The following is a 24348-nucleotide window of genomic DNA, read 5'->3' as shown; positions in this document are numbered from 1 at the left end:
TGAATAGGGACCGTCTCTATATGTTGCCAACTTGTACTTCCCAAATGCTTAGTACAGTGCTCTGCACACAGTAAGCGCTCAATAAATACGATTAAATGAATGAATGAATGAATGAATGAATGAATGAATGAATGAGGCGGGAGGCAGAAGACAAAGTAGAATTGGAGCCTGAGGCACTCAGGGGCTAATGCTCGGAATTCTTTTTAAGGCCAAGGGAAACCCTCAGAGCATCCATGGGTCGAATTCCTGGGCTATTTCCTGATTGGTCTGTGGCTGGGACCAGCACAAGTTCCTAGGAGAGGCTGACACCATGTGCAAGGGATTGAACAGGGAATGTGTGGTCTGCCTCCTGACAGGCCTCATGGTCTGTCTGGACGCTTCAATCCTCACAAGGAACATGGGTACACACATTTGTTGATTCTAAAAGCTCCCTGTAGATGGGGAATGAGCTTTGTGTTCTTGTTGTATTTTCCCCAAGAGCTCAGGTACCATGCACTGTCTGCCATAGCTCAGTAAATACCTAAACAATTACTTGGATTTGGAACTGTTTGACCCAAAGACACCATTAGTCAATGGTATGTAATGAGCTCTTACTTTGCATAGAGCACTGTCCTAAGCTCCTGAGAAAGTACAATCCCTGCCTTCAAGGAGCTTACATTCTAGTATCCTTGGGGACTCAGGAATTAATAGATGTTGAACCAATCTATACTGGGGGCTACGTGGAGCCCTGGTACCCATGCATGGGGAAGCTACATTGACAGCAATAGATATGTGGCAGCATGATTCCCACTGTGGGGCAGCTGTGGAGACAATGGTGGGGGCAAAGAAGTATGGTACCCACCTGGGAAGAAGGTGATTGGGTGAAAACATCGTGGTGGTAAGCGCTTAATAAATATGATTGAATGAATCAGAGGTATGGTATTCCCTCAAGGAGAAGGCACACGATTATGGGAGCAGCAGTATGGACAGAGGGGCATTATGAGCTGAGGAGAAGGTGTGAGACCCTGGGAGCAAGGATATGTTATCCACTTGTGGGGAATCACGGGACTATGGGCAGGGGCATAGGGAAGGGAGAAAGGGGCACCAGGAGAGCATAGTACGCACTCGTGGAGCAGCGGACGGACGACGGTGCTGCCGGTCACGTGGGCATCATGCATAAGCGTGTACAGGTAGGGCAGCAGGGTGTATCTAGCATTGAGCACGTTCCTGGAGAGATCCTCGAAAGTCTTGTTCCAGGCCACCGGGTCTTGTCTCTGAAGGGGCGAGGAGAGCATGGGGCTCAGACCACCGGACTACTGTACTGCCCCCAGGGGAAGCAGAAACTAGCTGGGGAAGATTAGGCAGGAGGACCAGACAGGCCCAAGAGAGAAGAAAACTGGGCCTGGTCTGAAACTGTGCCTGTCAGTCAATCATAGGCCAGAACCCAGCTCTGACCCTCTGACACCAGGGCTCTGGTCCTAGGTTGGTGTGAGGATCAGCGTCTGATTCCGGGGTGGGTCCTTTGGGGAGGGCAGAAGAAGGAAGGCAAAGCCAGGCCACGGGCCTGGGAGGGACAGCCAGGGGGAGGGCTGGGAGGGCGGGTGGGCCCCACCTTAGTGCCGATGGTGTTGTGGTTGCGGGAGAAGGGGTAGAAGGCCCCAAGCTGCGTCCAGCGAGCACACATCTCATAGTCTGCATCATTGAAGAACCCACAGATGTCTGCTCCCGTCTGCAGTAATACAGTCAGCGGGAATTAGAGCCGAGTGGACATTATCAGACCCTGCACTGGGTGCAGGGGGCATAAAACTCTTACGTGAGGAGAAATGGGGCTTACATAGGGGATCCCGAAGAGGCTGAACTCCATCATACCTGAAACGAGAGTACACACCTGACTCAGGCCTTACTCCCTGAAGGCTTTCATCAGCCTGGATGTCTCATGAACAGAGCCCATTTCTCAGTGGTAGCCCAGATCCAGCCAAGCCCTGTCCCAGTTCAGTCCCAGTCTAGCCCCACCCTGCCCCTACCACGCCCAGCCCCAGCCCAGCTCCATCCCAGCCCTGGCATGGCCAGCCCAAGCCAGTACACTCGGGAATAAGAGGTACATCAACAGGTCCCAACACAGCCACCCTCCCGAGCACGATTTCCTTCTGTGCACACCCAGTGTTGAGATGGGGCTGCCTGGCCTGGAGCACAGACACAGCTACTGCCCTCTCCTTGGACAGGGCCCACGTACCGATGATGGACTTCCCCAGCTGGTCCCATGCCGCCGTGTTGTCCCCAAGCCAGTGTCCACCCCAGCGCCCAGCTGAGGGGAAGGTTGAGCGGCTGATGACCAGGGCCCGCTGCCCTGTGGCCTCCTGGACAGCACTGATCCGGGTGGGGAAATAGGAAGGAACACATCAGTGTCATTTGGAATGGAGTGTCAGGATGGGAATCCCACTGGGGCAGGAAAGGGAAGGCCCCAGCCAGTGGATGTAGAGGAGGCCCGCAGGGCGCAGGGGTGGATGGATGGATGGATGGATGGATGGATGGATGGATGGATGGGTGGGTGGACAGGTGGATGGATGGAGGTGCTCTCTCTTTGGGGACCAGGGATCCAAGAGGAGTTGGTTCCACTGGGCTGTGGAGACCCTGATGGGCATCCGGGTTCTACTTACTCATAGGTGGGTTTCATCTGGGACCACCCGTACAGGTTGTGCACATCGTAGTGCCGCACCGGGGAGCCATCGGCCAGGAACTGCTGACTCTCCATGCACAGGGTCTTGCTGCTCAGGCCCCGCTCCCTAGAAGCCAGGTCTGGGGGATGGACAGCGACAGTCAATTACCCCGCAAACCCCAGTCCATCCCAGCTCAGGGTCAGTCCATCCATCCACCGAACATCAGGATTCAACTGAGTACTTCCTGGGCGCAGAGCATTATGCTGAGTGCTTGGGTCTGGATGGGATAAATATGGCTTGAAGCAGAATTCTTCAGAAGTCAGGGGTGGGAAGCTGGGGAGTGTGCAATATGAAAGCTGATCAAATCCACTGCCTCTGTCAGAGAATGCTCCGGACAGGGCAGTGTCCTCCCCCAACTACCTCTTGACCAGTGTCCATTCATTCATTCAATCATATTTATTGAGTGCTTACTGTGTGCAGAGCACTGTACTAAGTGCTTGGAAAGTACAATTCAGCAATAGAGATAATCCCTGACCACAGCGGGCTTACAGTCTAGAAGGGCGGGGTGGGGGGGAGGGGGGAACAACAGACATCAAAATGTCCTGATCCAGTGGCCATCCTGATATGGTGCATGCCCACCAAGCCCCACAAGAATTCCTTAATTACTATGACCATGTGTCCCATGGCTTAGTCCCAGGCAGTGCATGATCCAAACCAACTGGGAGAATGCTGTCACCCTCATGCCCTGAGTCCCTGCATGTCCCTGCCACCCCTGGAACCCCCAGCCACATGATGGCACCACCAGATAGAGGGCCTAAGTGATCACCCCCAATCCAGGCCCACAAGGCTAGACGTGGGCTGGCTGGCTGACAGCAAAATGGGTATGTAGGACCACAGGGGATCGAGAAGCAACTTCATCCTCAACACTGAGGCACAGATGTACACATGGTTGTACATATTTATTACTCTATTTATTTATTTATTTATTTATTTATTTTACTTGTACACATCTATCCTATTTATTTTATTTTGTTAGTATGTTTGGTTTTGTTCTCTGTCTCCCCCTTTTAGACTGTGAGCCCACTGTTGGGTAGGGACTGTCTCTATATGTTGCCAATTTGTACTTCCCAAGCGCTTAGTACAGTGCTCTGCACATAGTAAGCGCTCAATAAATACGATTGATGATGGAACTGTTTGGGTCACTCCCCCACTGGGGAGCGGGACCAGGGTCCCCAGCCCAATCCAGCACTCAATAAATACAATTGAATGAATGAATGAATGAATGAATGAATAGGGGGCCCCTTCAAAGGTCCCCAGGAGGATGAGCTGAATCCTTACATGGCATATATGGTGGGTGGTTCAGGGAGCTGTTTCGGCAGCCACCGACTGCACCATTGACAAAGCTGGCTGGCTCGTTCATGTCCTGGGGAGAGAAGTCGGTGCCCAATGAGCTCTGGGAGAAGCTGAGAATGATGTCAGCACAGAGAGCACTGGGAGGACCTCTGTGGTTGAGGGAGACCAGAGGTACTTCCAAAGTGAGTCTGGGGCTGCTTTGAACCCAGCATTCATTTACTACCTAGGGAGCATTCAAAATGGAGGGGAAGAGAGGAATCGCTCACAAGCAAGTTCTGTGGCCATGGACAATTCCCCACCCGGGGATGAACAGTTTCTCAAGCCATTCTTCCCAGCTACCAACCCATCCACCAATGGCATCGGCTGAGCACCTGCTGGGTCAGAGCACTCTTCTAAGCCCTTGGAAGAGAACAATGGAGTTAGAAGACACAGTCCCTGCCCTCTAGCAGCTTCCCGTGGGAAGAGTGTGGAGACAGAAAATGAAATAACTTAAGGGTAGAAGTGAAAGGAAGAATAGATGAAGAGACAAGAGCAGGTGTGAGTGTTGATGTGAACTCCATTTTTATATTGTACTCTCCCAAGCATTTAATACAGTGCTTTGCACACAGTAAGTGCTCCAATAAATATGATTGAATAAATGAATGGATGATAGAGGTGCCATAGAGGCCTAAGGATGTCGCTGGTGGAGAAGGTTTGAGGGATGGTCGGCAGAGGGATGGGATTCCGGTAAGGGAAAGGTTTACTGAGGAGGGCCTCCTGGAGGAGGAGGAATTTAAGGAGGGTTTGGAGGATGAGAAGAGAAGACTAGTTCTGGCAGATGAGAAGGGGGAGGGTGTTCCAGGGAGGGAGGGAGGGAGGGAGGAAGGAGGGAGCCAGGGGTCAGAGATAGGAGAGTTGGGAATGATGAGAGTTTTATGCAATGATGATTCCCATTCCTTCTATTTCACAGGATTCAAACCAATCCATAACAACAATCAGACTGATCCACATTCCTGAGCACGAGCATAGAGCTACATGCACACACATCCCCAAAAGCAAAACACCTATGTACACACACCCACAAGCACATACACATAGACAAATGAAAACAAGCACACATACAATCCACAAGCCATCAAACTTGAGGCTCTTGTGGGGTTCCAGAGGGTTGGCGTGCAGTTCCAAGATTTCTCTTTTCCACCAGGCAGCTGTCGAGTTGCGGAAAAAGTCTGGGAAGGCCACATAAGCCCGGTACAGCTGCCGAGAGACATCATTAATGTCAGAACTGAAGACCAACTGGCTCACGTGAAGCTGGGATTCAGCCCCTAGTACTAGTTCAGACCCTCTGGGCCCCCGAATGTCTCTACACTTGACATCTCCAGGGCAGGAGGCAGTGACAAGGGCATATCTGCTGAGGGTGCAGATCTGCTCTGGCCCAATGATGACTGGCTGGACATGGTGAGGGAAGTGACCCAGAGCCTTTAACTGTCCCACTGCACCAGAATCCACTGAATGCAGCCCTGAGCCCACTGCCCACCAAATTCAAACCACCACCCATGGCCCAGCACAGGGTCTCAAAATCCCACAGTTACCTCCACCTGGGTCTCCCAGTCAAGAGACCCATTTATCACGACGTTGGGATAATCTGGCCACACCTGCAGTGAAGGGTGGGGGATAGAGAGAAAGAGACAGAGAGACAGAGACAGAGGAAGAACTTCCATGGTATCCTGAGAAATGAAGTGATCTACTTCCAGAACCGAAACAGGAAAGGACACAGGATCATGCTGTATCCCCTGCACTCCTTCTGTCCAGCTCTCGCTATTCCCTCCCCCACTCTATATATCTCTCGCTGCATTCAAGTAGATTCCACTTTCCATCATCGCAATCGGCCTGGGCTTGGTTTCTGATTGTCCCTGGGTACCTGAGCCAGATCACCCCCAGTCCTCTGGCTGGACGGCGCCTCCCGGTCTGGTGGGGTTCCCACCCTCGTCTCCGGCCATACCTTTCCCCAAGCGATGTCACTGCCATCCGGCCACCGGATGAAGACATCGTCCTGCTGTCCCCGGGTGAATGCGGGATATGGCTTTGTCTCGTTGCCCGAGATGGCAGGATCCTGGAGGAGAGCATCTGAGGTCGAGGCCGCCCCAAGCTGAGCCCTGGTGAGGCTGGGCCTCAGTTTCCCCCACCACAGTCACTCACCAGGATGAGGATGACTCTCATACCCGCAGCCTTCATGCGGTTGATCAAGGCGGGGAATCCGGCAAAGTGGGGGCTGAGTGTGAAGTCCAGCTGCCGCTCCATGTAATCGATGTCTGAGTACTGCACATCCTGCACCAGTGGAGTCAGGGAGACTCTCACGCTCAAGGCCCGACAGCCCAGCCCACCAGACCAGCCCCACATACCGGTCAACTTCCCTGACCCTGGACATCCTGTCTCCACCATGTTTCCCTGAAGGGGCAGAACTGACCATATTGTGGTCAGGGCCCACATGGAAGAAAAGCTCGGCTTCACTGGAAGTAGCTAAGTGCAATTGAGAATGAGGCCCCCTGTGTGTGAATATGTGTGCCTGGAGGTATGTCCCACTGTCCTCCAATTCAGGGCTTCTGAAGCCCTGTGAGCTTCAGGGCTCACAATCAGGACAAGGAGAGAAGAAAACCAGCCAGAGAGAGAAAACTCCCACAGCCCCAGGTCACGTACATAGGGGATCTTTGCTGCCACCATCTTGTCATACAGGTCTGCGATCTCAGAATCGTTTTGGTATCCATAGCGACACAGCTGGAAGCCCAAAGCCCAGTATGGTGGCATTGCTGGCCGTCCAATCAGCTAGGAGAGGAAATGGGGAGTGTGTTACCCACAACAACCTTGGGGAGGGATGGTTGTGGGGAATGGAAGGCAGTGCCATCAATGGTCTCAGTGACAGGAAACATACTTCGGTGTACTGCTGGGCCACCAGCTCCGGAGTTGGGCCCAAGACCACAAAAAAGTCCAGAATCCCTCCAGTTGTGCGGTAGGTCAGGGCTGGTGTAGGCTGTAGCGTGACATCTGGGACACAGGGCAAAGGGTTAGCAATATCATGGGGTCACAGTACATGTGTAAGAAGCCACCTGCCAGTTTGCTATGGTACACACAAGGGGTCATGTGAAAGCACACCATGACACAGACACAGGAATCTTGAGGGATCACACGATGACAAAACCATAAGAAGCCCCATGGCATGCAGCCTAAGGCATGTACTTGAGAAGCCATGAACCAGCAGGCTATAGAACAAATATCATGTCATGCAACATGCAGGTGAATTCACATACCACAGCAAACAAACGTGAAGACGCGTCCTGTGGCCACAGCACCCATTTAAGTAGCCATGAGTGATTGCACCAAGGCATGCACACATGAGAAGCTAATAATGATTATGCCAAGGCATATGAACACACTGATAATAATATATATAATAATAATAGTGATAATAATGGCATTTATTAAGTGCTTACTATGTGCAAAGCACTGTTCTAAGCACTGGGGAGGTAACAAGGTGATCAGGTTGTCCCACGGGGGGCTCACAGTCTTAATCCCCATTTTACAGATGAGGTAACTGAGGCTCAGAGAAGTTAAGTGACTTGCCCAAAGTCACACAGCTGACAATTGGCGAAGCCGGGATGCTTGCATGGATGCCACTGCACCCACAAAGAGAAGCCACAAGTGATGATATCAAGGCACACAGACATGAGAAGCCACAACCTTCAGTCCCTCCCAACTCCTGCCCCTTCTTCAACTCTCCCCTAATTCCCAGCAGTATCTCATGAGATCTCCTGCCTCCTTTCAAAATCCACCCCCTCCACCTGTGCCTCCAATTACATCACACGATAATATAGTATAATTAGCCTGATTATAATTATTATATTATAATCATATTATGAATATTATAACTATATTATAATATTATTTATATATTTCTCGACTGTAATCCCGGTATGGGCAGGGATTGTCTCTCTTTATTGCTGAATTGTACTTTCCAAGCATTTAGTACAGTGCTCTGCACACAGTAAGCGCTCAATATGACAGAATGAATGAATGAATAACCCCTATCACTTCAAACTTTATCGAAACACTTGCCCCCTTCCTCCTCACCTCCCTAATTACCATGTTCAACTGTTCCTTCTCCAATGGCTTCTTCCCCACTGTTTTCAAACATACCCATGTCTCCCCTAGCCTAAAAAAACCCTCCCTTGACCCCACAGCTCCCTCCTGTTATTGTCCCATCTCCCTCCTACCATTCCTCTCCAAACTCCTTGAGTGAGTTGTCTCAAGTTCAACTCCTCCAATTCTCTCCTTGATCCCCTCCAATCTAGCTTCTACCCCCTTTTCAGGTTGTCCCAAATGGGGCTCACAGTCTTAATCCCCATTTTCCGGATGAGGGAACTGAGGCCCAGAGAAGTGAAGTGACTTGCCCAAGGTCACACAGCTGACAAGTGGCAGATCCAGGATTAGAACCAACGACCTGACTCCCAAGCCCGGGCTCTTTCCACCGAGCCACGCTGCTTCTCAATGTGCATTAATTGAGGATGACACCAAGGTTGCGGACTTGTGAGATGGGAAGGACGGTAGTGCCGCCTACAGTGACGGGAAAGTCAGGGAGAGGGCAGGGTTTGGGAGGGAAGATAAGGAGTTCAGGCTTGGACATGTTGAGTTTTAGATGGCGGGCAGACATCCAGATGGAGATGTCCCAAAGACAGAAGGAGCCTGGAGGGAGGGAGGGAGAGGACAGGGGAGGAGATGTAGATTTGGGTGTCATCAGTGTAGAAATGATGTGCAAATCAGCGAGAAGCAGCGTGGCTCAGTGGAAAGAGCCCGGGCTTTGGAGTCAGAGGTCGTGGGTTCGAATGCCGACTCCACCACAAGTCTGCTGTGTGACCTTGGGCAAGTCACTTAACTTCTCTGAGCCTCAGTTCCCTCATCTGTAAAAATGGGGATTGAGACTGTGAGCCCCACGTGGGACAACTTGATCACATTGTATCCCCCCCAAGCGCTTAGAACAGTGCTTTGCACATAGTAAGCGCTTAACAAATGCCATCGTTGTTATTGTTGTTGTTTACTCCACAGAAACTGCCTTCTCAAAGGTGACAAATGATCTCCTCCTTGCCAAATCCAACAGCCTATATTTCATCCTAATCCTCCCCGATCTCTCACTGCATTTGACACTGCCAACCATCCCCTTCTCCTGGAAACCTTACCCAACTTCAGCTTCAGAGACACTGTCCTCTCCTGGTTCTTCTCCTATCTCTCTGGTTGCTCATTCTCAGTCTCTTTCATGGGCTCCTCCTCTACCTCCCACTTCTTAACTGTGGGTGTCCCTCAAGATTCAGTTCTGGATCCCCTTCTATTCTCCATATATGCCCACTCCCTTGGAGAAGTAATTCACTTATGTGGCTTAAATTACCACCTCTATGAGGATGATTCCCAAATCTACATATCCAGCTTTGATCTCTCTCCCTCTCTGCAATCTCACATTTCCCCCTGCGTTTAAGACATCTCTAATTAAGGATGTCCCACCATCATCTCAAACTTCACATATCTAAAACAGAACTCCTTAACTTTCCCCACAAACCCTGTCCTTCCTGACATTTCCATCACAGTAGACAGCACCAGCATTCTTCCTATCTCACAAGCCCATAACCTTGATTCCTCTTTCTCACCCCATATCTTAATCCTATCAGTTTAGCCTTCACAGCATTGCCAAAATTGGCCCTTTCATCTCCATCTAAACTGCTACCACATTAGTCTAAGCACTTATCTTATCCCAACTTGATTTCTGTATTAGCCTCCTCACTGACCTCCCTGCCTTCTGTCTCTCCCCACACCAGTCCATACTTCACTCTGCTGCTCACATCATTTTTCTATAAAAACGTTTAGGTCATGTTTCCCCACTCCTCAAGAACCACTGGTGGTTGTCCATCCACCTCCACATCAAACAGAAATTCCTTACCACTAGCTTTAAAGTTCTCAATCACCTTGCCACTTCTACCTCACCCTGCTACTCTCCTACAACCCAACCTGCATACTTTGCTCCTCTAATATTAACCTTCTCACTGTACTTCAATCACATCTATTTTGCTGATGACCTCTCACTCATGCCCTGTCTCTGTCGTGGCATGCCCTACCTCTTCATAAATGACAATTATTCTCCCCATCTTCAAAGCCTTATTGAAGGCATGTCTCCTTCAAGAGGTGTCCCTGACTAAATCCTCTTTTCCTCTTCTCCCACTCCCTTCTGCATCACCCTGACTTGCTTCGTTTATTCACCTCCCCTCCCAGCCCCACAGCACTTATGTACATAGCTGTAATTTAATTTATTTTATTTAAACTTATTTAATTTTATTTATAGAAGCAGCGTGGCTCAGTGGAAAGAGCACGGGCTTTGGAGTCAGAGGTCATGCGTTCAAATCACGGCTCTGCCAATTTTCAGCCATGTGACTTTGGGCGAGCCACTTAACTTCTCTGTGCTTCAGTTACCTCATCTGTAAAATGGGGATGAAGACTGTGAGTCCCCTGTGGGACAATCTGACCACCTTGTAACCTCCCCAGTGCTTAGAACAGTGCTTTGCACATAATAAGCGCTTAACAAATGCCATCATTATTATTCTTATTATTCATATTAATATCTGTCTCCCCCACTAACTGAAAGTTCACTGTGGGCAGGATTGTGCCTGATATATCATTATTTATACCCTCCCACGCGCTTAGTACATTGCTCACCACACAGTAAGTGCTCAATAAATACGATTGAATGAATGAATGAATAAACACGACTGATTGACAGGCTGACTGAAAAGCCGGGGCTCCCGAGTGCCCGAGGCCAAGTGTCTCACCCATGGCATTGCTGTTGAGCAGGAGCACGCCGTGGGCACGGCCATCCTCCTCCAGTGCCATGTAGTAGGGGTGAACGCCATACGAGTTCAGCTTGTACTGGGGACAGACAGAGAGTGGCACACTGGACGACAGCCCCGCTGGCACCTTGCGGCCCTCGGTAGAACCTCACCCGAAAGGATGTCTCCCACGTCTTGCTCGTGCCCGACCCCCAGCCACAAAAACATGGCTCCCCGGGAGACCTCACTCAGTGCAGCAGCATTGTCACCCACATCTACTGATGCGCTAGGTGTGGGGGGAGCATGGACAGGGCCCCCGGGCTGGAGAAGACATGGTCTTTCCCTCTGTAAGCTGATGGGCTTTAGCTTATCACCCTTGGTCCTGCCAGGGAACCTGGGGCCCAGAGAACCCAAGAGAGGGAGCAGAAAGGGTGACCAGTGTGGGAGGCTCGTGCTGAGAAAACCGGGCTGGGGGGCCAGGCCCATGTCCCTCCATCCTCACCCCTGGGGGCTGGTCCCGTGAGAACATCCCCCAGGTGTGCCAATCCAGGTTCTGGCGGAACGTCTGGTGCTCCATCTCCCCAAAGCCGTAGATGTAGCGGGAGGGCAGGTGGGTGGAGATGCGCAGGAACAGGTCATTGAATGTGAAGCCGGGGAGTTGTGAGTCCCAGCTGCCACACAAGACCAGTAGCAGCCTCAGCCCAAGCCTCTGTTTAGACCTCAGCTCTACCTCAACTTCAACATCAGTTCACTCCTCATCTCCCTTCTCAGCCCTGACATCAGCCCCCCTACACTCCTCACCTCAGCCCCGACGTCAGCCCCCACCTCAGCACTCTGTCAGCTCCTGCATCAGCCCTCAGAGCCCACCATGGGCTGGGGGGCTGTGGAGGATGGTCCCCAGAGGATTCTCTTTATCCCACCAAGGCCCACAGAACCATCTCCCATCACAGCGGAGAGCAATCAGATCCCAAAACGGCCTCTACCACCCCCTACTTTGTCTTCTCCACAGAGACTCTCACATCACCGTGCCGGTGCTCCTGCGTCTGATTTCGATCCCAAAGGGGTCATCCTTAATGATGACATCATACAGTTGGGCCTCGGCGGTCCCGGCTGGAGGGTGGGGAACATTCAGGGGCACCGGAACTTCATACCTGCGGCTGTTGGGGTCAAAGATCTAGGCAAGAGACAAAATCGTCAGTGCCAGCATGCAGCTCAAGGGAGGGACTCAGATGCTACTGTTGGTGCTGATAAGTCTTTGCCCACAACCCCTCCCATAGGGCCATAGTGCAGATGGGATCTCCCAACGCTTCCTGCAGCACCAGACAGGCCAGGCTGCAGGTCCGTCTTTTACATGAGGAAGGTTAGGGCTGGGGTTAGGGTTACAGGAGGAGGAAAACCTAGCATTTGGCAGCCCAGGGCCACAGGCTACCTTAAACTGCAGCAGGTGGTTCTGATGGAATGTCACGTCCAGGCGGAGGGGGCTTATGGGAGTGGAGGGCAGGTGATTGGGCTCAGCACTCCGGGTGAGGTCAGCTGTGATGCCAGTCGTGCTATACTGGATGTTCCGGGCGGTGTAGTAGTTCTTGGTGATGTAGCAGAAAGGGACCCCAGGGATGCTGGTTGGCTGAAAGACAGAGCCACAGCTATCCTCTGATGCCACACCTTGGGACTCAGGGGTCTCCAATCACTTATCCTACCCTGTCTTGATTACTGTATCAGCCTCCTTGCTGACCTCCCAGCCTCCTGTCTCTCCTGACTCCAGTCCATACTTCACTCTGCTGCCCAGATCATTTTTCTACAAAAACGTTCATGACCCATTTCCCCACTTGTCAAAAGACTCCAGTGGTTCCCATCCACCTCCGCATCAAACAAAAACTACTCACCATTGGTTTTAAAGCAGTCAATCACTTTGCCCCCTCCTACCTCACCTTACTACTCTCCTACTACAACCCAGCCCGTACCCTTTGCTCCTCTAGTGCTAACCTTCTCAATGTGCCTTGATCTCGTTCAAAACAGAGCTCCTTACCTTCACTCCCAAACCCTGTACTCTCCTACACTTTTCCATCACTGTAGATGGCACCACCATCCTTCCCGTCTCACAAACCCATAACCTTGGTGTTCTCCTTGACTGAGCTCTCTCATTCAACCCACATGTCCAATCCTTCACCAAATCTTGTCGGTCTCATTTTCACAACATCGTTAAAATCCCTTTCCTCTCCACCCAAACCGCTACCATATTAGTACAGTCATTCATCCTATCCTGCGTAGGTTACTGCATCAGCCTCCTTTCTGACCTTCCAACCTCCTGCCTCTCCCCACTCCAGTCCATACTTCACTCTGCTGCCCGGATTATCTTTCTATCAAAACGTTCAGGGCATGTCACCCGCCTCCTAAAAAATCTCCAGTGGTTGCCTATCCACCTCTGTATTAAACAAAAACTCCCCACTATTGGCTTTAAAGCTCTCCATCACCTTGCCCCCTCCTACCTCACCTTGCTTCTCTCCTTCTACAACCCAGTCCTCACACTTCACTTCTCTGGTACTAACCTTCTCATTGTGCCTTGATCTCACCTATCTTGCCACTGACCCTGCCCATGTCCTATCATCTGGCCTGGAACATCCTCCCTCCTCAGATCTGCCAGACAAGTACTCTCCCCTACTTCAAAGCCTTACTGAAGGCAAATCTCCTCCAAGAGGCTTTCCCAGACTAAGGCCCACTTTTCCTCATCTCCCACTCCCTTCTGCATCACCCTGGCTGGCTCCCTTTGCTCTGCCCCCCTCCCCCTGCCTCACAGCATTTATGTATATATCTGTAATTTTACTTATTTATATTGATGTCTGTTTACTTGTATTGATGTCTGTCTCCCCACCGTCGACCCCCAGACTATGAGCTCGCTGTGGGCAGGGATTTTCTCTCCTTTACTGCTATATTGTATTTTCCCAAGTGCTTAGTACAGTGCTCTGCACACAGTAAATGCTCAATACATACGATTGAATGAATGAATGAATGCTGCCAAACCCTCACCCAGGTTCTGTCTCTGGCCAGGAAAGCCCTCCTGCTTCAAAGTGCTTTGCACATAGTAAGCGCTTAATAAATGCCATTATTAAATCTGACAGACAATTACTCTCCCCCTCTCAAAACCTTATTGAAGACACATCTCCTCCAGAAGGCTTTTCCTGACCATGTCCCCCTTTCCTCTTCCCCCAATCCCTTGTTTGTCGCTTTGACTTGCTCCCTTTGTTCTTTCCCCATCCCAGCCCCACAGCACTTATGCGGAAATCTGTAATTTATTTATTTATATTAATATCTGTCTCCCCTCCTTTAGACTGTAAATTCGTTGTGGGCAGGGATTATGTCTATTATTGTATTTGACTCTCCCAAGCACTTAGTACAGTGCTCTGCACACAGAAAGTGCTCAATAAATATAACTGAGTGAATTACCTCCCAGACACAGCCCCGCTGCTGGCAGTTTCTCTCAGAGGCACCATGCTGGTCGGGGTAGCAGTCGATCTTTGTCAGATCACTGACCTTCAAACTCCATTCCACCCTGTAGGCCTCTCCCAGCTCCAGACGCAGCCCTGTGATGCGGGCGACCTGGGGACAGACAGATGGGAGGATGGAGATGAGTGCACACAGATGTCTGGTCTCCCTGAGGCCCCAGCATGGTTGGTCTCCCAAGGGTTATGGCCTGGCCACAAGGCAGTTCGCTGCCCAGAGGAACTGTGAAGGATTGGTGATGGCAGGATCTCGAGGAGGGATCACTCTTGGTCAATGCACCCCAGACTCCTGGCTCCCTGGGGAGGTAGACTCTGTTACCTGGTTCACAGGGTCATAGCTGGTGGTGGGCACTGTTGAGAGTGGGACCCCGTTCTGCTTCACTATGATGTTGACTGGTTCCAAGTCCAGCCCAAAGATCTTAATCTCCTGAAAGGCGAGCCCGTTCGGGTCCGAGAAACCCTGGTGGAGAACGTGCACCTCCATGTGAGCCTGAAAGAGATGGAAGCGGGGACCGGGCTTCAGTCAAGGCTGTATTGCCTGCTCGCAGGCTGCGACCCACCCAGCCTCCCATCAGTTCTCACTGACTCCATGGTTGGCCTGCCCTCCTGCTTTCCCCCAAGCCCCTCGGCTTCCTTTCCCTACCCCCAACACCCTCCACCGCTGAATCTCCCCCACCCACCGATGTCCTCCCTCTTTGACCCTCCCCCAGCTTCCTTCCCCACTGACCTTTTCCTCACTGACCTTCGCCCAGCAGCCACCCCCACCCCCAGCCACAGCATCTCTCAGATTTCCTCAATGTTAAACCTAGTTCTCTCTGCCTCAGTCAATGGGCTGTCTGTGCCTTCCTGCAGCCAATTCTCCCCATGGCACTGGAGAAGATGCCCCAAAAAAGGGCAGGAAACTTCCAAGGACATCAGTCAAGAGCAGCCCAGACCAGCCTAGAGAAGTTCAGCACAGTCCAGCCCAGCTCAATCCACTGCAGTCTAGTCCGGCACAGCCTAGAGAAAACCAGCTGGATTCAGTCCAGCCCAGCCTAGGCCAGTCCAGCCCGATACAGTTCAGTCTAGCATGAAGAAGCCCATGTTAGGCCAATCTGCATCCAAAGGACTTTCTCAAAGTTTCAGACAATATCTGAGGGCTTGACTTCCGCAGCTGAGCCCCACATGAAGCATGTGGACATGTACTGAACCAGATACTGGTCTCTGCTCAGGCTGGAAGGGGATGGAAACCCATCCCAGAGCCAAATCCATGCTGCTGTGACCTGGGCAGCTGAATAGTCTGGACCCTCTGGGAGGCTATTATGTTCCCAGAGTTCAGGATGGAGCATGGTAAACAGAGAGAGAGGGAGGGAGTGGGGTGAAAGGTGAAGGAGGGGGGTGATTGAGGAAGTCTATGCCACATCCGGAGGGGGATGGCTGGTTGCTAATCTCTGGCACTTCCAGAGAGAGACAGCTGGTTGCTAATCTCTGGTACTTCTGGAGAGCAACAACGGTTGCTAATCTCTCACACTTCTGGAGAGAGACAGTTGGTTGCTATTTTGGGGATTGGCTGCCCTTTATCAGCCCCTGCAGTTCTCTGTGGGGAGTCTGACAGAGATACAGAGCATCTTCTCCTGCTACCAGAGTTGGGGGTGACGGGCTTGGCAATTCCCTCTCTCCTCACTGGCCGCTGGCTCCTCAGTTTTTCTCCCACATCTGTGGGAGTATTCCTGGCCAGGGACTGAACTACTTCAGAATACTCCACTATTCCTCCCCTGGCCATTCCTCCTACCCACCTCTTGGGTGGAGGAAGGCCCCAAGTTGAAGACTTGCAATGACCTGGCCCAGAGCCCAGGCTCTGAGTCTCCTGTTCTCCCTCTGGGCAGTCTGCTTGGCCCTGAGCTGGTGAGAAAGCTCTTCCTACTCATTAACCCGCAAGAGGGACTCTTTGGAGAATGGGATTGGCTGCCCTGTCAGCAGGGATACAGAGCTCAGCAGAACCCTCCTTCCAAGTCAGGGGTGAAACCTCAGGGCTTTGAAACATTACTGGGGTCAACTAGGTCTCTGTGGAGACAGGGAGGATACTGGAAAACCACAGGCGTTTTGTGAGGGTCCTGCACACCCAGCACCCCCACAGACTGGAGGGGCAAAACAAATATCCCATGTGGCCATAGAACCCACTCACCCGGCTGGCAGAGAAGGCTGATAAATGGTAATTCCCATTTTCATATGTGTCTGAAAAAGATCAGGAAGTGAAGTGGATCCCTCCCCCACACCACAGAGTGGAACCATTTCTGAGCCAGAGAAAAGGGTCTATTGTGTGTAGGGATAGGCTGGGGGAGTGGAGCAGGTGTTGATGGGAATGGGGTGGTGTGGGTGCAGGGGAGGGCTGGGGCGTGCTGGTGGAGGTGGATGAGGGGTGGAATGCAAGCATGGTGGAGTGTGTGGGTGCTGGGGTAGATGGCGGGGAAGGAGGAGGCTGGCGATTGGCTGCCTGGCTTGACAGTCTGGGTAGACTCTGGTGCAGATCGGTCTCAGAGGGCAGGGTTGGGTGACTGGCCCTTCTGAAGCTGGGAAGTCAGTTACTGACTGACTTTAATCAGGTTTCCCAGAAGTTGGGGTGGCCCTGGGCAACCTGGTGCGGTGGGAGGGGATGTTGCTTCAGCAGGTCCTGAGTGAATACACAGAGTGGAAGGGCCTGGGGTGGGTTCAGGGAGCAGCTGGAGGGAAGGGGCATAGTGGTCAACCATCACCCACGACCAACAAATCCACTGGACCGACCTGGGGGCCCACTCCAGGCTGAGCCTCCAGTGCTCTGCACACAGTAAGAGCTCAATAAATATGACTGAATGAATGAATGTTGCTTACCGATGCTTTGCCCATCGTCCCAGAACAGCCGCCCTTTGGCCTGCCCATCCTCATCCAAAGCAACAAGGAGTCCCAGGGCATTGCGCCGACTGCATGGACCAGAAAACACAGTCATTCATTCATTCAATCATAATTATTAAGTGCTTACTGTGTGCAGAACACTATACTAAGCCTTTGGGAAAGTACAATACAACAATTAACAATGACAATCCCTTTCCACAACGAATTTATAGTCTAGGGGTGGGGAGACAGACATTAATACAAATAAATACAATTTCAGATATATACATAAGTGCTATGGGACTGGGTTGTGGGGAGAGCAAAGGGAGCAAGTCAAGGCAATGCAGAAAGGAGTGGGAGAAGAGGGAAAGTGGGGTATAGTCTGGGAAGGCCTCTTGGAGGAGATGTGCCTTCAATAAGGCTTTGAAGGTGGGGAGAACAGATTTGAGGAGGGACAGTGTTCCAGGCCAGAGGCAGGATGCGGGCCAGGGGTCGGTGGTGAGATAGGAGAGATCGAGGCACAATAAGGTTAGTACCAGAGGACTGAATTATGCGAGCTGGATTGTAGAAGGAGAGAAGTGAGGTGAGGTAGAAAGGGGCAAGGCGATAGGGTGCTTTAAAGCCAATGGTGAGGAGTTTTTATTTGATACAGAGGTGGATAGGCAACTACTGGAGATTTTTGAGGAGGGGCGTGGCTCAGTGGAAAGAGCAGAGGCTTTGGAGTCAGAGGTCATGGGTTCAAATCCCAACTGCCAATTGTCAGCTGTATGACTTTGGGCAAGTCACTTACCTCAGTTACCCCACCTATAAAATGGGGATTAAGACTGTGAGACCCCGTGGGACAACCTGATCACCTTGTAATCTCCCCAACGCTTAGAACAGTGCTTTGCATATAGTAAGCACTTAATAAATGCAATTATTATTATTATTATTATTATTATTATTATTATTATTATTATTATATGTCCTGATCATTTTTGTAGAAAGATGATCTGGGCAGCAGAGTGAGGTATGGACTGTATTGACACCTTTCTACTTGTTTTGGTTTGTTGTCTGTCTCCCCCTTCTAGACTGTGAGCCCGTTGTTGGATAGGGAATGTATCTGTTGCCGAACTGTACTTTCCAAGAGCTTAGTACAGTGCTTTGAACACAGTAAGTGCTCAATAAATATGATTGAATGAACGAATGAACGAATGAGAGACAGGAGGTTGGGAGATCAGCAAGGAGGCTGATACAATAATCAAAGCAGGTGAGGATAAATGCTGAGATTAACATGGTAGCAGTTTAGATGATAAGGAAAGGGTAGATTTTAGTGATGTTGTGAAGGTGGAACTGCCAGGATTTACTGGTGGATTGAATATGTGGGTTGAATGAGAGAGCGGAGTCAAGAATAATGCCAAGTTTATGGGCTTGTGAGATAGAAAGGATGGTGGTGCCATCTGCAGTGACAGAAAAGTCAGGGAGAAGACAGGGTTTAGGTGGGAAGATAAGGAGCTCTGTTTTGGTCATGTTAAGTTTGAAATGATGGGAGGACATCCAAGTAGAGATGTCTTGAAGGCAGGAGATGTGAGCCTGGAGAGAGGGCAAGAGATCAGGGGAGATGTAGTCGTCACCATCAGGGGAGAGCCGTCACCAAAACCTGCCGGTCTCAGCTCCGCAACATTGCCAAGATCCGCCCTTTCCTCTCCATCCATACCGCTACCCTGTTCATTTAAGCTCTCATCCTATCCCGTCTGGACTACTGCATCAGCCTTCTCTCTGATCTCCCATCCTCGTGTCTCTCTCCACTTCAATCCATACTTCATGCTGCTGCCCAGATTATCTTTGTCCAGAAACGATCTGGGCATATTACTCCCCTCCTCAAAAATCTCCAGTGGCTACCAATCAATCTGCGCATCAGGCAGAAACTCCTCACCCTCGGCTTCAAGGCTGTCCATCACCTCGCCCCCTCCTACCTCACCTCCCTTCTCTCCTTCTACAGCCCAGCCCGCACCCTCCACTCCTCCGCCGCTAATCTCCTCACCGTACCTCGTTCTCACCTGTCCCGCCATCGACCCCCGGCCCACGTCATCCCCCGGGCCTGAAATGCCCTCCCTCTGCCCCTCCGCCAAGATAGCTCTCTTTCTCCCTTCAAGGCCCTACTGAGAGCTCACCTCCTCCAGGAGGCCTTCCCAGACTGAGCCCCTTCCTTCCTCTCCCCCTCGTCCCCCTCTCCATCCCCCCATCTTACCTCCTTCCCTTCCCCACAGCACCTGTATATATGTATATATGTTTGTACATATTTATTACTCTATTTATTTATTTATTTATTTATTTTACTTGTACATATCTATTCTATTTATTTTATTTTGTTAGTATGTTTGGTTTTGTTCTCTGTGTCCCCCTTTTAGACTGTGAGCCCACTGTTGGGTAGGGACTGTCTCTATATGTTGCCAATTTGTACTTCCCAAGCGCTTAGTACAGTGCTCTGCACATAGTAAGCGCTCAATAAATATGATTGATGATGATGATGATGATGTAGATTTGGGCACCATCTGTATTGAAATGGTAGTTAAAGCCATGGGCATGAAGGAGTTTTCCAAGGGAATGAGTGTAGATGGAGACTAAAAGGAGACCCAGTTGCTATGATGCCCATTCACAGCACCATCTAGAACCAGTCTCGGCACTAGCAGGTCTCAGTGCCACCAGGGCCCTGTCCCACCTGGCTGCCACAGCACGCACTGACCCACCAGCCTACTGTGCTGACCCTGGGCAACAGACAGTGACAGCAATCTGCAAAGGGACAGGGAACCCTACCACCATCCTGGAGTGGGTGGGCCTGTCGCTTGGTCTAGCAGAACATGCACCTGTAATGGGTGTTGTTGGCCGGCTCCTGGCATGGCAGGATGTGGCCCCCGCGGACGTGCAGGTTGATGTGCTCCAGGGGCGCTGACAGGTTCCTCCACTGCCCCCTTGCTCCCACCTCGGTTCCCTGTAGGGGGAGTCTGGTTCAGAGGGTTCGCAGAATTCAACTCATCCCACCCGCCCGGATATCAGGAGGTTCTGCTGTGCTGCCTCTGCTCCCTCCCAAGCCCAATGGGTTAGCTTAGTACAGAAGGTGTTGGCAGGTAATGGCAGAATCAGAATGCCAACTGCATGGCATCCCGTGGCATAAGGCCTGGCTTACTCTGGGCCTGGAATGAATCACCATCACTTCCTCAGTGATGATTGGATCCCTGTTGGGCACATAGCTCTTTAGCAGGCATCTGAGATCATTTGGTGAAAGAAGTGGACCCCACTTCCCCTACCCTTGAGGAGTTTACTGCCAATGTTAATGGGCAACAGCTGCTGCACTCCTCAGGCACTCACCGTGTGAAAGCTGTACCAGCGAGCTTTGGGGAAATAAGCCGAGACGTGGACTGCTTTCTGAAATCCAGAGAAGGGTATGTGTCATGGGCTGCACTGTGCAAAGGCAACATGTTTGTTTAGCATCAAAGACAAATGTCTTTTGGACATGCAGATGGATCCCCTGTACTTACGGCCTTGAGAACGGGGCTGACCAGGAAGGCGGGGCCCAGCAGAAACTGCTCGAAGACGTCCCAGGACACCTGGTCCTCCACAAACCTGCAGGAGGAAGAGGCACTCAAAGCTGGGCCCCCAACACGCTGGGCCTCCTCTCCAAGTAAATTGGTCCATCCGATATCCGACATAGGAACAAACCCTGACTCCCCCTGTTTGTCAAGCACCTACCAGGACCACCAAACCCATGAGACTGGGAGGGTTTTGTAATTAGGAATAGTATCCCTTCACTTTATTGGACTTTGCCAAGTGCTTAGTCCAGTACTCTGCACTCAGTAGACTCAAAGCTCCTTAAGGGCAGGGATTGTGGCACCTATTTCTATTGGAGTCTGCCAAGTGCACAGCACAGTGCTCCGTACCCAGCGATCATCTTTGAGGGAGAGATTAAAGCAGATATGGGCTCAGCCAGGATTGTTTTGGCCTTGACTTTCAAGCCCATTGGCACTTCTCCCCTCAGGGGGCTCAGTCTGCCCCCGTCTTTGAGATGAAGCCCGGTGATCCAGTCACTAGGTAGCTTTACTTAGTGCCAGCCTGGGTCCATTTTGCTCCAGGGATCGGGGGAAGGGGTTCAATCTGGCTCTTTCCCAGAAGCTACCCTGCCTATGTGCAGGGGCAGCTCAGAGAACGGTTGAAATGGGTGAGGGATGGGCCCACACTGATCACGGAATGAGACTTTGCAGCTCTGGGGACCCAGAAAGACCCAGGTTAAGGTTCCTGATTCCCAATCCTGTACCCATTCAGACATGCCAATGCCCAGAGGACCCTTCAACAATGATCTAGTTCTGGAGGATACTTTGGGACTGGGGTTGGGGAATCACAGGAAGGGTTCACCAGGGAACAAAATAAGTAGGGAGCTACTGGCCAGAGGGTGTGGTACCCTTCCATTGAGCTGGCAACAGAGTACCTATTGGTGGGGAGGGCCAAGGGCTGGAAAGGGGACACGGTATGTGAGGTGTTGTGAGGGTAACAATGGGGATGGAGCATGGTAGACCATGAAGAAGGTGGGGGGAAAGGGGTGGGACCATGGGATACTTCGTTGGATACCACACCATGTTGTGGTGTGGTATCCATGCATGGGGAGGACCTGGGGCTGGACTGGCGACACAAAGAGCACGGAAGGAACAGCAGGGTGTTGCGGTATATACTCATGAAGCAGTGGACGGATGACAGTGCTGCCGTTCACATGGGCATCGTGCATAAGCGTGTACAGGTAGGGCAGCAGGGTGTATCTGGTGTTGAGTACGTTCCTGGAGAGATCCTCAAAGGTCTTGTTCCAGGCCACTGGATCTTGTCTCTGAAAGGGTGAGGGGAGCATGGAGTTCAGACCACGGGACCGCCACACCGCCCCCAGGAATCAAGAGACCGGCCGGGGGAGATGGGACGGGAGGACCAGCCCTGCCCAAGAGTGAAGACAACTGCATCTGACTGGAACCGTGCCCGGCAGCCAATAGTAGGAAAAAGGTGTCTCCAACCCTCTGGCCAAGGTTGGCATGAAAAGAAGCATCTAATTCCAGGGTGGGTCCTCGGGAGAGGGCAGAAGAAGGTAGGAAGAGCCAGGCCAGGGGCCTGGGAGGGGCAGCTGGGGTGGGGGGGTGGGGAGGGTTGGAGGGCAGGTGGGCCCCACCTTGGTGCCGATGGCATTGTGATTGCGGGAGAAGGGGTAAAAGGCCCCCAGCTGTGTCCAGCGGGCACACATCTCATAGTCTGCGTCGTTGAAGAACCCACAGATGTCCGCTCCCGTCTGCACGTGACATGGACAGTGGGATTTAGTGAGGAAATGGGCATTATCGGACACTACACTGAGTGCAGGATGCATAAAACTCTCAAGTAAGAAAGGATGGGGCTTACATAGGAGATCCCGAATAGGCTGAACTCCATCATGCCTGAAATGAGAGCACACAGCTGGTTCAGACCCTGCTCCGAGGGGTTTCATCTGCCAGGACATCTCATCTATGTTTGTTGGACATACCTAGCCCCCTCCTACCTCACCTCCCTTCTCTCCTTCTACAGCCCAGCCCACACCCTCCGCTCCTCTGCTGCTAATCTCCTCACCGCGCCTTGTTCTCGCCTGTCCCGCCGTCGACCCCCGGCCCACGTCATCCCCCTGACCTGGAATGCCCTCCCTCCCCACATCCGTCAAGCTAGCTCTCTTCCTCCCTTCAAGGCCCTACTGAGAGCTCACCTCCTCCAGGAGGCCTTCCCAGACTGAGCCCCCTCCTTCCTCTCCCCCTCGCCCCCCTCTCCATCCCTACTGTCTTACCTCCTTCCCTTCCCCACAGCACCTGTATATATGTATATATGTTTGTACATATTTATTACTCTATTTATTTGTTTATTTTACTTGTACATATCTATTCTATTTATTTTATTTTGTTAATACGTTTGGTTTTGTTCTCTGTCTCCCCTTTCTAGACTGTGAGCCCATTGTTGGGTAGGGACTGTCTCTATATGTTGCCAACTTGTACTTCCCAAGCACTTAGTACAGTGCTCTGCACACAGTAAGCACTAAATAAATACGATTGATTGACTGATTGTTTGATTGATTGGACGGTGTCCACTTCCCAGCTCTTGCACAGGCCTGTCCTGACCCTGTCCCTGACCCAGCACCCTCACAGCCCTAGCCTAACCCCGACCTAGCCCCAGCCTAGCCAAGCCATTACATTTGGGAACCAGAGGTACATCGAAAGGACCCAGTGTGGCCACCATCCCTAGCACACTGTGATGGGGCTGCCCGGCCTGGGGCAGAAACACAGCCGCTGCCCTCCCCATGGACGGGGCTCACGCACCAATGATAGACTTTCCCAGCTGGTCCCATGCCGCCGTGTTGTCCCCGAGCCAGTGTCCACCCCAGCGCCCTGCTGAGGGGAATGTCGAGCGGCTGATGACCAGGGCTCGCTGCCCAGTGGCCTCCTGGATGGCGCTGATACAGGAGGGAAAACCAGAGGAACAAGTTAGTCTCATTTGGAACAAAGTGACCAGATGAGGATTCTGCCTGGAGACAGCAAGCCTCCCTAGGCAGGTAGGGAAGGGTCTGAGCCGATCCATGGAGAAGGGGCCCAGAATGAACAGGGACATCGAGTTGGAGGGGCTGTCTCTGTGGGATCCAGGGCTCCAAGAGGAGGGGATTCTAATGGGCTGTGGAGACTGTGATGGGCAGATGGGTTCCACTTACTCATAGGTAGGTTTCATCTGGGACCACCCATACAGGTTGTGCACGTCATAGTGCTGCACCGGGGAGCCGTCGGCCAGGAACTGCTGACTCTCCATGCACAGGGTCTTGCTGCTCAGGCCCCCCTCCCGGGAAGCCAGGTCTGGAGGACAGATGGGGACAGCCAGTGATCCCATGATCCCCAGTCTCTCCCCAACTTGCGGTCAGTCCATCCATCAATGGACTATCAGGAATTACTGAGGACTCCCTTGGTCCAGAGCACTGTGCTGAGCACTTGAGTATGACTTACACTACATCATCAACAGCAGCGGCCCGTGCCCTTCCGCCCCCTCACCCGCCCAGCCGCCCGGTGAGCCGGACCGGATCGAGGGAGGGGGACGGACCCCGGGTGGGGCCCTGCCGGGGCCTCGGAGGCAGAGGTCACGGGTTCAAATCCCGGCCCTGCCGAC

The 24348-nt window shown here is 51.9% G+C and overlaps 1 protein-coding gene across 1 annotated transcript in view; it reads right to left on the bottom strand.

The window, feature by feature from the left end:
- MGAM (maltase-glucoamylase) overlaps positions 1 to 24348 on the bottom strand; it is a 135109-nt gene that overhangs the window by 9301 nt on the left and 101460 nt on the right. Inside the window, exons 82-109 of the mRNA XM_038760646.1 lie at positions 23903 to 24041; positions 23517 to 23650; positions 22579 to 22613; positions 22355 to 22471; positions 21876 to 22024; positions 20691 to 20775; positions 20521 to 20577; positions 20019 to 20143; positions 17173 to 17261; positions 16490 to 16539; positions 14645 to 14815; positions 14270 to 14422; positions 12258 to 12452; positions 11848 to 12002; positions 11331 to 11499; positions 10832 to 10928; positions 6898 to 7010; positions 6666 to 6791; positions 6168 to 6296; positions 5971 to 6081; positions 5561 to 5623; positions 5091 to 5225; positions 3975 to 4059; positions 2637 to 2775; positions 2213 to 2346; positions 1814 to 1848; positions 1592 to 1708; positions 1105 to 1253 (exon numbers count right to left, since the gene is read on the bottom strand). Of these exons, the coding sequence (XP_038616574.1) occupies positions 1105 to 1253; positions 1592 to 1708; positions 1814 to 1848; positions 2213 to 2346; positions 2637 to 2775; positions 3975 to 4059; positions 5091 to 5225; positions 5561 to 5623; positions 5971 to 6081; positions 6168 to 6296; positions 6666 to 6791; positions 6898 to 7010; positions 10832 to 10928; positions 11331 to 11499; positions 11848 to 12002; positions 12258 to 12452; positions 14270 to 14422; positions 14645 to 14815; positions 16490 to 16539; positions 17173 to 17261; positions 20019 to 20143; positions 20521 to 20577; positions 20691 to 20775; positions 21876 to 22024; positions 22355 to 22471; positions 22579 to 22613; positions 23517 to 23650; positions 23903 to 24041 (3256 nt within the window). The remainder of the gene's footprint in view (positions 1 to 1104; positions 1254 to 1591; positions 1709 to 1813; positions 1849 to 2212; positions 2347 to 2636; positions 2776 to 3974; positions 4060 to 5090; positions 5226 to 5560; positions 5624 to 5970; positions 6082 to 6167; positions 6297 to 6665; positions 6792 to 6897; positions 7011 to 10831; positions 10929 to 11330; positions 11500 to 11847; positions 12003 to 12257; positions 12453 to 14269; positions 14423 to 14644; positions 14816 to 16489; positions 16540 to 17172; positions 17262 to 20018; positions 20144 to 20520; positions 20578 to 20690; positions 20776 to 21875; positions 22025 to 22354; positions 22472 to 22578; positions 22614 to 23516; positions 23651 to 23902; positions 24042 to 24348) is intronic.

This window comes from Tachyglossus aculeatus, chromosome 2, assembly GCF_015852505.1.
Source record: "Tachyglossus aculeatus isolate mTacAcu1 chromosome 2, mTacAcu1.pri, whole genome shotgun sequence".
Lineage (NCBI taxonomy): Eukaryota > Metazoa > Chordata > Mammalia > Monotremata > Tachyglossidae > Tachyglossus > Tachyglossus aculeatus.
This window is presented reverse-complemented; position numbering and strand designations above follow the sequence as displayed.